The following is a 14,082-nucleotide window of genomic DNA, read 5'->3' on the forward strand; positions in this document are numbered from 1 at the left end:
TTGCATGTATTTTTCTCAGAAAGAGAGCTTTGCTAATGGATGATGTTACATCCGTCACACACCCTAAAATTTCAGAGTTACTTCCGTCATGGTCTGGGCAATCTAACAATTGATTTGCACCCCCTCTTAGGGTAAGCAGAACTCGTCGCCTCCCTTTTCCGAACTACGTTGCGAGAAGCTCTGTCGACCACCGTAAGTATTTCATTCAGTGTTTTATATCCTTAGAACTCCGTTTTGAGTCTCTAGTGTAGAACCCCGAGTCCATTTTTTCTTTATACCCTTTTTTCAACATTCCACTGGTAAATTATCGCCGTCTTACTCTTTATAATCCGGTTATAAAATCTAGGGTCGCTTCTTCGTCTTTGCTCTAAAGATCCACATGATACAATGAAATGGCTTGGTTTCCTTGCTTTATGGGTCGATGTTCAAAGTGACTGGAAATGTAGCGCCTTCTAAGGCTACTACTGTGAAAATTCCATTGGCAAGATTTCCGTATAACCCCAACATTTATTATGCATACGGTTCTTTGTTTAACTAAACAATAGCGAAAACAATAGCGCTCCTTTGAGACTTATCTGATTTGAATAACTCTAAATGTTACCATTTTTTTTTAAGTGTCGCATACTTTTAGACTTAGACTTTTTTTCGAATTTTCTATCTAAAATACGCAAAAACGGAACGATTTCTTGGAGACTTAATTTTACGAGTGTTAGGTCTAAATTACGGAAAACCGAAACGAAATTTCATAATTTTGGGCGCATTTACCGTATTTTTAAACTGAGCGCAGGCTTAAAACTGCTTAAAAGAATAGCGATTTAGACCTGTTCGCTAGTTTAAAAAAGCTTAAAAATACTGTTTTAGGCCTAAGCAAAACCGGCTGCTTGCGGTTAGCTATAATCTGTGGCGCGGGTTAGCGACTATTGTACTAATTTTGTAAATGGAAACAAAGTGAAATAAAATTCTAGCTTACCTGTCGCGTCTCGTCGCGTTTTTTCCCCCTTGATTTCCTTCCTCAAATTCAGACCCATGCGATGTGTATTTTGTTTCTTTCCTCCATGAAGTGGCGATCAGATCACGAATAGTGCATACAGTGGTAAGAGGAACAATTTACGCATCTTTGCGCACTTCGTATAAGTCGGCGATATGCTTGATAATGTTTCCAAAAAGATCAGCTCCATAGTGCTGACGCCACAACCATTGCTGTAGATAGCTTTCGAAGAGATCTTTGGATGTTCGTCTACGAGGCATACTTTGTTTGACTCCCCACCATGTATTTTCAATGTGCTGGGTGTGCTGTGGTTGACTGTGAGAAGCGATTGGGAGAAAGAAAGAAATCACCCCCCCCCCCCCTTTTATTCACCAGGGACCCACACATGCGATGCATATTTTCGTGCAGCGTGCAACATGCATTAAACACATGAATAAGTAAATTGTAATGTTGATTTTTTGGAAAAGTCAAGTAAAATAAAAATTATATTTTGAAGGGGTAATTCTCAACTGAACCTCGTAGTGTAGTGGTGTAGAAGAGAGACTGGTAAGTGAGAGGTGTGCAAAAGGTAAGTGGTTCGAGACCTGATGGGGTACAAGAAAAAAAAGGGAAAAAAAAATCCATGAGGAGCCTGGATAATATGGAGAAGAAAAAGAGAGAGGAATGGAGCTAAGGGACAAAAAGAGTTGGCGAAAAGCCAATGCGCGATAGCGCGCCACAACACGCAATCAAATTGTCTTTTATTCACACAGTAAGTAGTAATTATCAATGTATATATTCAATACCTTAGGGAGTTGCTATTGTCTTCAAAAACAATAGAGTGCATACATAATTAATAATTCTGCATGCATAATAAATGTATGGGGTTATACGGAAATCTTTCCATTCCAGTTTTGCCTATCTCGTAAAGTTTTTCATTCCTTACTTTTTACCGGGAGAAAAGAGAATTTCCAACCAGCCAGTAAAAGCGCGCGACCTCTGCACGTGATGAGAACTAAGCTTACTTCTCGATCAACGCAAAGGTTATCAATAGTACATTGTACCTTTTTGCTTTTCTTATTTTATATTTGTATGGATGTTTTGCTGTGGGCAATTTAGCGGCGGAAGAAACGTAGCAGTATGAACTTTTTCGATGGCATATATTGAGTAATACAAAATTGAATTCCAATCCAAATATCGTAAAAAAAAAACTACTAGAATGAAGAATACACCCAGGTAAATTATAGCTGACTCAGAAAAGATGCCTGCCTGTTCGAGGGTTGGCCAGTTTTGGTCTATTTTGCTATTTAGCTTTTAGAGAAATTTAATCATAGTTTGTCTAGTTCCTCCTCGTTGACTATCATTTTTTAAAAGTTTACTGTCAACTTAACATTAAGCTAAAGGATCAATTTAATTTGGTGGAAGAGTTAATTGAACTTGGCATAGTGTAGTTGAGACGTAGGTAAGTTCAGTTCAGTACCAGACAATGATGAAGGTCTTCAAAGGTTGGGGCTAAATACAAGTCATGTACTCCTGTATCCTTAAAATTTTCACATTTTCTCCCTCGTCCCATTAACAGGTTTCATTTTTTCCTGAATTTTTCACAAAAGTTGCTATTTATAGTAGATATCCCATTTTCCCTCAAATTAATTGAAAACGAGAAAGAACTAAACATGGAGAGCCAGCCACATCTTCCCTTTTGTTCAACTGCTTTGAATTGTTCATGATATTCATAATTGTGGTATTTTTTTTTGGTCTCCTGAACATCTTCCTTATGCTTCGGTTTATTGGTTGTTGGAGGCTTACAACCAGAGAGATCTCCACATTTTGCTGTGCTCTGTTGTGGAAGCAATAGCGCATGCAAAGTAAAATGAACTGCACTTGGCAACTGGGAAATCAAAACAGGGTCTCGCTGTGGATTTCCCTTGGAATTTTCCGCTTACAAACTAAACATTCACTGCAGTAGGTGAAGTTAGAGTTAAGGGGAAGAGAAAAGAAAGGTGGTGTAATTTAACTGTGGATTGTTTTCTTTTTATTTGAATTTCATACGTTACAAATTTACATTGCTTTCAATTATTTTGTATCATAGTTGCATATTGGGCAAATAAACCTCGATTTCACCTCCTTGGTGCAGAAGACACACGACACATCCCAGTAGAACACCGCCTCACAAACCTATTGTCTTTATTGTATTCCTCGTTCTTTTGTCCTGTTCTTTTCTATTGTTTTACGTCATCTGTGTCTTCTACTCCATGTAAGAGCTGATTTCTAGTCACCCTGGTAGGTTTTAAGTCATTACTGGTGACCTAGTGACTGCCAAGTTATAGCCCTGCAGTGAGCTAGATGGAGAATTCTTTTGTCACAGTTAAATGTTACTGATTGTTTGACTTTTCAGTGTCTGTTACCATGTCTGACCAGGATGATTATGAAGGGGCTGGAGATTCTGGTGCTTCAGCTACATTTCCCCAACAGTGCTCGGCTCTTCGTAAAAATGGTCATGTTGTCATTAAAGGCCGTCCTTGCAAAATAGTGGAGATGTCGACTTCGAAGACTGGAAAGCATGGCCATGCCAAGGTTCATAATCACTTTCCACTTAACCTGTGTATGCTATCTTCTTGAACATGAAGAGTTTATTATAAAAGAGTGATATCTAGTGCTCTTTTTCAGTTTGGGCAGCTATTGAAACTCTCAGTTGTTAAGTGTTTTGTATGGTTGACCATTTGAGATTTCTATACAGCAGAGAGTTGATAGCCCTACCTGACTCCCAGAGTTCAAGAAGGCATATGTCATGGAACTGAACAACACATAGTTTGAAATATAATTTTTTTTTATAGAGTGGTTTTCAACTGAACCAAAACCAAACCAATTACTTACCAACCAGACTGCTCGGCCAGTCTCTAATGGCAGTAAAACCAAAACCAAAGTAATTGCTGATTACTTTTGACACTCAATTGAAAACCACTCTATGCAATCTATTAAATAAATTTATCATGCCGTCCTCAGTGTTTCAGCCGGAAAATTTCACAACATGGAATTCTCGCAATGGCGTGTTCTGGTAGAAACACTGCCTCCTTCTCAGGTAGAGAGATAGGGGGAGGTCATGTTCACAGATGCATAGACATGAGTGAATATATGAAAGATCATGTATTTGAAATGCTGAGAAAGATATGAAGAATATCAACTGAGCAAGGATCAATGATGTCGTCATAGCTGCATAGACTGTTAGCCCTGGGTCTTATAGCCTAAAATTCCAGCCATCTCCTATAGTCTTGGAAAGAAAATATTCTAGCCACTGAAATTTAGTTGCTAATTTCAGATGGGCATTGCTTCCAGAATTTTTCGATATCAAAATAATATTGTTTTATTCACATATTTTGAGATTACCCCATCAATAAATCATGAGTAAATGTTGTAGTACCATCTAACAGTCAAGGGATTTTGCTGAAATGCTTTCCTCTAAAATAATTTTGCATTATCTTTTAAAGGTCCATCTGGTAGCCTTAGATATTTTTACTGGGAAGAAGTATGAAGATATCTGTCCTTCAACCCACAATATGGATGTTCCACGTGTTTATCGTAGTGATTATCAGGTAGGTTTTTGAGGGGAAAATGATTGCCATTTTATACTCCTGATGTCTCTAATTGTGGAGAGATCATAGACTTGGGGCAAAACTGGTTTTCTTCAAGGTCTCTGTGTGTCTGGAAAACATTTATTTGCCATTCCTTGACAAGAAGGTGCACACACGCACACAATGTACTGCTAGCAGGGCTGTTAATGAGGCTCATAACCCATAACACCTGCTGTGGCTGAGTGTGTTTGATGGGCCCTTGATGTTGCAGGTGAACTGGACTGTAGTTGATACAATCCACCTAAAAGCTAACAATTTTGTTATGGGTGTGAAGATTAAGGCTACAATTGACTCAAAAGTTATGACAGCCCTGACTGGTGCTGCGGCTGCTACTACTGCTACTACTGAATTTGTGCTCTGCCTCTAGAAATGAGGGGGACATTTGGGGGTTCTGAACACTGCAATACCACAAAAAAGTTCACCAAATACTCCAATATTGGATAAAAAATTGCCAAATACCGCAACACTTCAATACCAAGTCAAAACTCTGTATCATACCAAAGCCACTACTCTGTATGTCAGGTTTAGAGCATTAATAGCACAGAAATAACAATTTGGAATTTGTTATGAATGTTATGTCAGGTTATTTTTGATTCAGACAAAATAAGTAACATCCGTTGGCATGTTGGTTAATAATTAACAAAAAACAACTTACCCTTTTCCGATTGGAAACTGGAAAAGGCTCAGAAAATGTTTAAGGACTTGGAGGGTAATTTTTAATAAGTCCAAAATGCTAAAAAGATGCATCCCACAGGTTTGGGCGGAATAGTGCTGTACCGCGATTAGCAATGAAAATTAGTGAAGTTCCGCAAGAAAAATTGCCAAATACTGCAATGCCGCAAACCCCAATCTCCCCCTCGGAAATAAATGACCTTTTATTTCTTAAGGCAGTGCTCTAGCGGCACTCGATTGCATAGTTATAAAGTTGTTTGTTTATTATCATTATTTTTCCTGAGCTTGACTGCCGGGAACCTTAGCCTATAAAGGCGGGTTCCCAAAGGGTTAAGTACTGTTAACAGTGTGTGGGGGGAAATCCCTGCGGGGGGGGGGGGGGGTACTCTGCTAGTCTTTTGGTAGGGGTATGCCACTGGGTCGCTGAAACCCTTACCTTATACTAGACCATGATCAGCTTGATTTTGTAACCCTATTCTAGAGCAGCGCCAAAAATCCCTACCCTATCCCAGACTAGCTATTTCCAATGCAGAAACTTAATCACTATCATAGTCCAACAAGAGTGTCTGATTTCTCCCTGAAAACCACACCCTTCACAGCAGCACATGGTGGTATGTAATTCACTGATAAGTTTGACTTGAATTTGATTGCTCTACTCTTTTTTTAGGTAACAAACATAGATGAAGGGTACCTGTCTTTAATGGATGATGACAATGAGACATGTGATGACTTAAAGTTACCAGAGGGGGACTTGGGAAAAGAAATACAAACCAAATTTGACAATGATGAGCAGCAGATGTTAACAGTTCTCAAGGCAATGGGAGAGGAGGCTGTAATTGGTACTAAAACATTGACCAAATAGATGGATATGCAGCTGTTTGCAATCAATGTTTTGGACAGTAAAAACAGACCACTCTGATAAGGCACTAGAAAAAAACTAATGTTATTGCTCTTCTTCTTTCCTTAATCCTGCAAACTCTTGAACTGATACACAGTAAGTTTAGTTACCAAGTTCCTGTCAATAAAATTAAGCTTATTGTGAATTATAAGCTTTAGGTAGTTTCTTGCGTTGTTTAGGATGAAAGTGTATGTTCAAAATGGAAGCAACTCTAGCAGTCAGTAATTATATCATGTAATTAAAGACCCGAGTTTTTGTCTGTCTGGTATCTTATTACTGTTAAAATGGCAGGACTATCCTTTGCAAGAAGCGAGAATAACCTGTACAATCTAACACCAAGTTTAATTTTTCCATTGAAAACTTCAAAGTTAAACTAAATGGTGTAATGTTTTCAGTTTTAATGAGATAACAATTTCTTCTATTAAAAGAATATGTCATGGTTTGTATTTCAATGAAACATTAATTTGCTACGCCGGTTGTCGCCAGTTCAGGTAAATTAAGACCTGTTAGAAAGGATTAAAAACTGGATGGTTTACCGGGCTGGTAATCGGAAGGGGCTCACGGTACAGCAAATGAAAACACGTTACTCCCTCCCGACAAAAGAGTTAGGTACACGAACCTGTTCAGAACGCTTGTTTGTTTGTTTTATTCAAATATCGCAAAAAAAAAAAATCGACTTTACATTTACGTAGGGATACATGGTCGACGAAACTCTTCTCCTCGTTCGTTGATCCACTTGTTTGAAACTAAAACAGAAAAAAGCAGGTGATAATTATCTGATTGTGACCAGATACCATATGAGACAAATTTTTTACTTCGAAGCAGTTTTCATTTTGAGTGTCGAATTAACAAATTGACGTCAGTTTTTTTATGCGCATAAAAAACTGACGTCAATTTGTTTTTTACAATAACAAGACCCGAAAATGGTCAAATGCCGGGTATAAATGAGGGGAAAAGACGCCGTAAAGTTGCCGTAAACAAAGGTAAGTGAATTTTATTCAAAATGACGCGAACATTGTCAATAGCTTTTCCCTTTTTTGATTGGCTACTTAAAAAAGTCAATAAAATCTCATTGGTTAAAAAGTTGACAGTTTGACAGCTGAAAGTTGAACTTGAAAGCTTGCATAATTTAAAACTTTATCCGTCTGTACTCTTACTGATGATAAAAATGAGCCAATCAGTGCGCTAGAAATTAGACAGTGATTGTAAAAAAGTAACTGGTTTTGCATCACTACGGTATGTTACATGATTAGCTCAAAAAATTAGCGTCATGTTTTCTTCCAGTCAGAAGTAAAACCTAAGCCAACTGTGACTCGCTCGCGCTCGTTTTCCCGCGCTTTCCGTCAGCTACATGTAATAACTTCGAGTTTTGATTGGTGCACTGTATTGTCTGTGTCCTTAGTGATTGGCTGGAGTATTTATTAGTTTTGGCTTTACGGCACCCAATGTAAAACCGCCCTAGTTACGATTTCACTTCCAACTTTTGGGTCTCTCTTTTATTACTGCCGTATGGAGTAGTCCTGCCTTCTACTCTTTATAGTCCTTATGCGTTGAATGGGGGCACACGCAAAAATACAAAGATTGCGGAAGACGCGCAGGAGAACAAATGGTTTAATGAAAAATGTTCCAGCTTCCAGTTTTCTCGCAACCGTTTTCATTTTCAACACACAAGATGACCCAGCTATGTTTTAAACACTGCTCATATTTTAAAATTCTGATAATATTTACCCCATTTTGAGCCAACGATCACAGGGCAAGCGGCGTGTCGTATTTTGTCATCGGGATGGCCATCCATGCCGAGATTGTACCAGAATACTGCATCGCCCTATCGAAGTGCAAGAGAATAAGAATCACGGTTGATTTTTTTTTTCTGTTCCAACGGTTAATTTAGTGCGTCTCAGAATCTTGTCCGGAAGAAGTTTTTGGGTATTACCTAACAGCTTTCGGAAGAAAGACATTGATCACTAACATTTACTTAAATCGAGATAAAATGGGGTAACTCGTGGGTAACTAACTAAGGTCTTCTTCGACCCTATCTGCGTCAGAAGTCAAGTGAGAAAACTGAGGAGGCCAGGATTGAACAGCCTCGTTCCCATTTTAGTGTGTCTTAGTTTTTTATATTATTGTTAAATATTTCTATATTTTTAATTCTTAACACGTCATCTTTTTATTCTGTAAATATTTATATGAGTGCCACTGGTTTTTCAGTGATTACTGTTGTGTGCTACCCTCAATAAACAAAGCTGATTATTATTATTATTATTATTATTATTATTATTATTATTATTATTATTATTATTATTATTATTATAATTATAATTATTATTTGCTTTTCCCTTTTTTCAATGGCCCTGGGAACAGGGTTCGATGGAGCGGGGACTGGACTCTGGGGGTTGTGCATCAAGTTAAGCCTAAAGCAGCATTTGTTACTTTAAATCCTTGAATGCCACAAACCTTTCGAGGATAAACCACTTCTTCTATGTCTAAAAACACTGTTACACCTCCAGCATCTACGTCACTCAACTAAAAGTAAAGGAAAACGCTTTCACATGTGAATTGGTAAACAGAGAGTCAAGCGGCCCAGTTGGCAGAAATATTTAATATTTCAGATTGATGGAAGCTGATTATTGTTCCTTTTTTAAAAAAAGAGGGTCAGAATTCTTTATGATCTTTTTTTTTTTCAGATTTGGCACCTCTAGAGCATAAAAATAGAATTGAGGCCAGCGCACTAGATACGACTAAGAGGTCGTCTCAAAATACATCACGTGTTCTCAGTATTGGACTGGAACTAGCTTGCAACCAAGGCTAATGCGGAGTGTCTTTTCAAATGCAAATATTTTCCCAAATTTGGTTCCATTGCTAGCTAGTTCCAGTCTAATACCGAGAATATGAATATGGCCTATTGTAGGCTAGGTGATTGATGTGGTCGTTCTTATAAGGGAATTCCCCAAGGATGTTCAGAGCTGAGTTCAGATTACTGTTGTGTGATACCCTCAATAAATAAATAAATAAATAAATAAATAAATAAATAAAGAGCGACAATCTCTAAGCAAATAGTTTCCCCGTACGGTCATCGTGAATTTCTAACAGATAAATGCAGTCACGGTACTCACATAGACAGAGAACTGTAGAAATCCTATCTCCAGTTTCGTTTGCTGGAAGGAATCCATCTGTGTTCTGGTAATAATAAAAGAATAATATTTGCTAATTCACAATTAGAATGTTTGACAGGATACTGTAAGGAATGTAAGCAGTCTCTTTCGAAAGCTTTTTTTTTCCAAAAGAAGCAAACTTACAGGACAATTCATCAAAGTTGTAAGAGTAGAGGGCGGCCAAAGGAGACATGGAAGAGAATTGTGGAGAAAGAGCTAAAAACAGAATATTGGTTTGGCCTTGCCTGTGGACAGGCTCTCTAGTCGAGGACGGGGCGAAAAGAGAGGGAAGAAAGCAGATAGAAGGGAGAAAGGAGTGGGACTGAGGAGGGGAGAAGCCTCGTCGCCAAATCCCCCGACCCACCCAACCCCCTCCCCCCCGGGCACTTCACTCTCAGCTAGTTCTTTCTTGGCCTTTCCAGCTGCGGTTAGACCCTTCCAGCCGGAACCTGTTCACAAGCTAGATTTTGCCATACACCTGGACAGAGGCTGTCACCGCTGTGAGAGACAGAGCAGAGCGGGAGACATGCAGAGTCGATGGCCCTATTCTCCCAGAGAGGAAAAGAAAAAGATTTATACCTGCTTGTTGACCCACCTGGATGAAGTCGTGATGTGGCTCATAATGCCCTCCAATCCCATAGTTAGCCACCTTAAAAATACAAAATTGAGTCATTACTTCATGTACTATTATAACTTTCGCTGATCTATGTACGTTACTGAACGGAGTGTCACTTTTCAAGGAATTAAATTTTATTGGAAACTTTAGAGTGAATTATATTGAGTTGTCATACACCCAGAAAGTTTCAAGAGCACGAAAGAAGTATAACAGTCACTCAAGGTGAAGCTGGGAGCTCAAGCAACTCTGGCTTCTTGAGTGCTTTCCAAACTTCCCGAAGGAGCATTGAAACAAGGAGAAACAAGAGAACAAGAGAAACAAGCGTGCATTTTAACTTCCTCAGAATTCTTACCTGTAACGGCTCTGTGTGTTTGGGATCAAGAGACAACCCTGTTATGGTTTCGATCCTTTGACTTATTCTTCTGACAACTGGAGAAGTGCTATCTTCAATCCAGGCACTGACAACATAAACAAGAAAAATTTTATCTACACAAATACGCTGTTCATGTTTTATGCTGGGCGCTGCCTGTTAATTTTCGCGCCCTTTTCTCCAGCCATTTCTTTTTAACTTTTCGTTTCTGCACTGCCTTTTTGCTATCATTTGATTGGTCAGTGTGTTCAGACAAGGTTTTCATAACCAATAAGAAGGAATCACGAACTGACCTTGTACATTTGTTGTTATGCACATGCAGTGGTTCCCTAGTATAGTTTTACTGAATTACAATTCCAGCTTTTCATATTTTCTTAGCCTGAATTCTCACCTTTGACTAATCCTATATTCTGCTGCTAACTGATTCCCAGTGGTTGAATTTGTGACAATGGCCCTCTTGAGCTAAATTAAAATAAATACATGACGAATAGAAGAACAAAACAACGTAACCAAGGCAGCGTGGACAAAGTCTCTTACAACATCAATCGTAAATTTGTTGCGACACGATTTGCGTCAACGTCTATTTTATTTGTCGTGCAACATAGCAACTCTGAATTTTTTCTTCAAACACTGGCATCACTGGCATCTGTTTCGGGAATTTCTCACCGTTAAGTTAAGTAACATAGCATTAAAAGCTCTCTGGTTTTTGTATACTGTAGCAAACTATTTAGCACCTTCGTTCCAGTAAGTATCTCTTCTCTATTAAGCACTCCCCCCTCGAGCTCCACTTTTTAAATGAGTGCACCCTTCCAGTGAGGGCCCCCGTAGCAAAAATAAGAGCCCGTCTAGAGCCACAAAATCTAAATCAGCGCTCGAGGCGCTACAATCAATCATTACTGACAACAGCTGAGTCGAGTTAAAGACACTCACTTGAGGTTTAGCTAACTTTTTTACATGCTCAATCTCGCTGTCTGTGATGATGTCATGAAACAGGTAGAGATCTGGGTCCAAATTTAACATCTCCACTTTAACAGGCTTCAGTAGCTGTGATGGGAGATTTTTATTGTAGTAACACATCAGCTTGTCTCTTTCTACCCGAGACTACAAACCAAATTCAAAATTATAGTATATCAAAGTTAGACCCAGTTTATTTTAGTTAGCTCCATGGGCTAAATACTTAACAACTATTCCACTCGCGCTTGTTGGATACAAGATGGTAGATAGCCAATAAAACGTGCGCGTAGCACCGAGTTGGCTCTAACCATCTCATATCCAACAAGGATAATTGTTTTATTAAAAACGCCCTCAAAATATAGAAAACTAAACTAAAGTAAAAATAAGAATGCCCCACTTGCACGCTTACCATATTTGTAGAGCATGGCATACTGGCTCATAGCCCATGATGGCTAGGCCGATGAAAACTCTCGAATTGCATTATCTATCGATCCAGTTTTTTAAAAAGGGCAATATTCCGCACACTTTCGCAAGATGATTGTTAAATTGCGCAGGCGAGAATTCATTTGCCGGAGAACAAGAGAAGCGTGGCATCAGCTTGTTCTTCCACCTATCCATAAGCATCAATGATATCTCGTAAAGCTCATAGCAAAAGTATAGAACAAATCTCTTCTTAACAAGCAAGGTCACCAACCTTCTGAGATTCTCCTCAGCAGAGGCACTCATACGTGAACATGGAGTCACTCTTTCTCTTCTTGTTGTTGCTCACCGTGGTCTTTGCCGACCAATGGCTGTGTGTGCTGCGTTGTAGCTGCTCTGTCTTGAAGTGTCCAAGGTTAATATGGGCCTGTTTAATTGTGGGATCTAAATAAAGCAATTTGTCTGATAAGTGTCATTCCTTAAGGCGGGAGAGGGTGGGGGGGAGGTGGGGTCAGGGGGCACTGAGAAAAGCGGAAGTAGAAGGGACAGTAGGGTTAAGGTGCTGAGAGAGAAAAGAGTAGTAAACAGGAAGTTTACTCAACCGTGTCCTCCAGCCCCTCGGCTTAGAGCCCAGGCCTACTGGATTGTTGCTTTGATATTATTCGTGCATGGCGCACGATTTTACATCAATAACGAACTGTAGCGATTAGAACAGAAAAGCACCCTAGTTTTTGATGATCTAAATTATTTACCTTTTAAGCCAGAATATATTAGATCAGAAAAAGACATTGTGGCCTGCTCTTGCAGAATTACGTGCATGAAATGTTGATTCAATATAATACTACCTTGTCCAAGAATATCTTTGGTGTGTATAATCGCGTCGTCTCAAAGTCCGACCTGTGGAAATAAGAGACACAGAAGCTGTTAAGAGGCAAGCCCTGGCGTCGGTTCTACTCCCCCAATCCCACCCCTCATTGTATTTCATAGTATTTCTTCCTATAGTCATGGTGCTGCACTTGGCCACCATGAAGCTCTGCTAATAATTTAAGTTAATTTACTTACAATATCAGTTGGAGGATATAATATTAACATTTGACTGCCTTAAAGTAATGCTTTGAAGGAACCTACAACCTAAACCCTACTGCCTTAGTGACAATCATTCAAGAAAATGTACCAGCTTGCCACTTTCAAACTTTCAAAAAAAAGAGTTTTCAAACAAACTTACTTGCATTCTTCTAAATCTGACAGCTGGGCTACAAGGCGATCAAGCTGTTCACCTAGGTTCTGCTTCAACTTTTGTGTCTCACTTTGCCCTCTTGATGTCATATTCCTAAAATATATTTTCAGCCTGTCAATATTCAAAATATCTTGCAACTTGTTGTCCACCAAATGTTTATCATGGCAAGTTGAAAAGTGTTTTTTTATGACTGATGCAAGTTGTTGAGAAAGGTTTATTCACATGAACTTTGCAAAACATGTTGCCACGACTTGAAACACAAATAGCAACATTCACAATGATCGTGATCTTCAATTTGCAATGTCATATATTGCTGTGTGGTAAGTTCCAAGAAAAGTTGCCCATTATTATTCGGTTGGGTCCACAGGCCACAGATTAAAATGCCTGGTAATTTTCTGGACAAATTTTGCTTCAAAAGAGTCTGAGGAATATTAGAGTTGTCCCATTTATTAGGATGATCATTGATCATGACAGGAAGGTATCAAAAAAGTATGAGGCCCTGCAATTGTCCTGGTTCTGCAACTGAGCAATGTATAAGCTTAAATTAGCTTGTATCGCGTACACAACATGGAAATCATACGACGACATGATGAAATTCTATAATATCCAAAAGATTTTCTTAGTCAAAACCGCGAGAGTTTTATTATAGCCTCCACAGTACACGATCACAATTTAGTCCGAGAACTGAACACAGAATTAGACAACAATATTCAAACTTTTAGAGGTCTCTAGAGAGTAATAACTAAAATCTTAATTTAGGATTTTTCGTCTTACCTCAGCACCAGAATAATAGCTGACAACTTACGTCAGCTTTTGTTCTGGTGCTGAGGTAAGACGAAAATTCTTAAATTAAGATTTTAGTTTCTACGGAGGCGCTCAAGGGAATCTTTGTCGATATCAACAACCAAACTCGTCATTCTGTAATAAAAGATTCCACAACAGTACAGTGCAAAAATACAAGGTACACAACCTGAACAATGAAAGCTATTGGAGCTTCCATTGTAACAACTGTGGTATTTGAAGTAGAGAAAACGGAACATACTTACCTGACCCAACAACTTTGCCACTCTCCCAGCATCGATGGGACTCACTAATACCCAGTCTTCCAAGGTATGTGCGCGAGGCTTTTTTTCAGATGTTAAGAGACCTTTAGAAAAAAAAAACATG

General features: G+C 38.9%; 1 protein-coding gene and 1 pseudogene across 2 annotated transcripts; one reads left to right on the forward strand and one right to left on the reverse strand.

Annotated features, from left to right (window-relative positions):
• The first annotated feature begins 105 nt into the window (after positions 1-105).
• Positions 106-6,425, forward strand: LOC149116083 (eukaryotic translation initiation factor 5A-1-like). The gene is made up of 4 exons (XM_089281988.1): positions 106-192; positions 3,363-3,541; positions 4,453-4,557; positions 5,936-6,425. Exons 2-4 carry the CDS (start codon positions 3,374-3,376, stop codon positions 6,128-6,130), a joined length of 468 nt encoding a protein of 155 aa, XP_089138114.1. The 5' UTR covers positions 106-192; positions 3,363-3,373; the 3' UTR covers positions 6,131-6,425.
• LOC149116084 (prolyl 4-hydroxylase subunit alpha-1-like) lies at positions 2,977-13,004 on the reverse strand (annotated as a pseudogene). The gene is made up of 12 exons (XR_016203442.1): positions 12,908-13,004; positions 12,524-12,562; positions 11,953-12,122; positions 11,235-11,405; positions 10,696-10,766; positions 10,287-10,392; positions 9,914-9,967; positions 9,280-9,343; positions 9,145-9,158; positions 8,621-8,689; positions 7,895-7,991; positions 2,977-6,912 (listed from the first exon to the last, which is right to left on the reverse strand). The product of XR_016203442.1 is annotated as a prolyl 4-hydroxylase subunit alpha-1-like (transcript).
• Positions 13,005-14,082: the final 1,078 nt, after the last annotated feature.

Source organism: Orbicella faveolata, unplaced genomic scaffold (genome assembly GCF_042242905.1).
Source record: "Orbicella faveolata isolate gen_17 unplaced genomic scaffold, um_ofav_v1 contig_12, whole genome shotgun sequence".
Classification (NCBI taxonomy): domain Eukaryota; kingdom Metazoa; phylum Cnidaria; class Anthozoa; order Scleractinia; family Merulinidae; genus Orbicella; species Orbicella faveolata.

Coding starts and splice junctions, on each gene's coding strand:
- LOC149116083 (XM_089281988.1), top strand. CDS start 3,374: ATGTCTGACCAGGATGATTATGAAGGGGCTGGAGATTCTGGTGCTTCA. Junction 3,542..4,452: donor GAAAGCATGGCCATGCCAAG/GTTCATAATCAC, acceptor TATCTTTTAAAG/GTCCATCTGGTAGCCTTAGA. Junction 4,558..5,935: donor TTTATCGTAGTGATTATCAG/GTAGGTTTTTGA, acceptor CTCTTTTTTTAG/GTAACAAACATAGATGAAGG.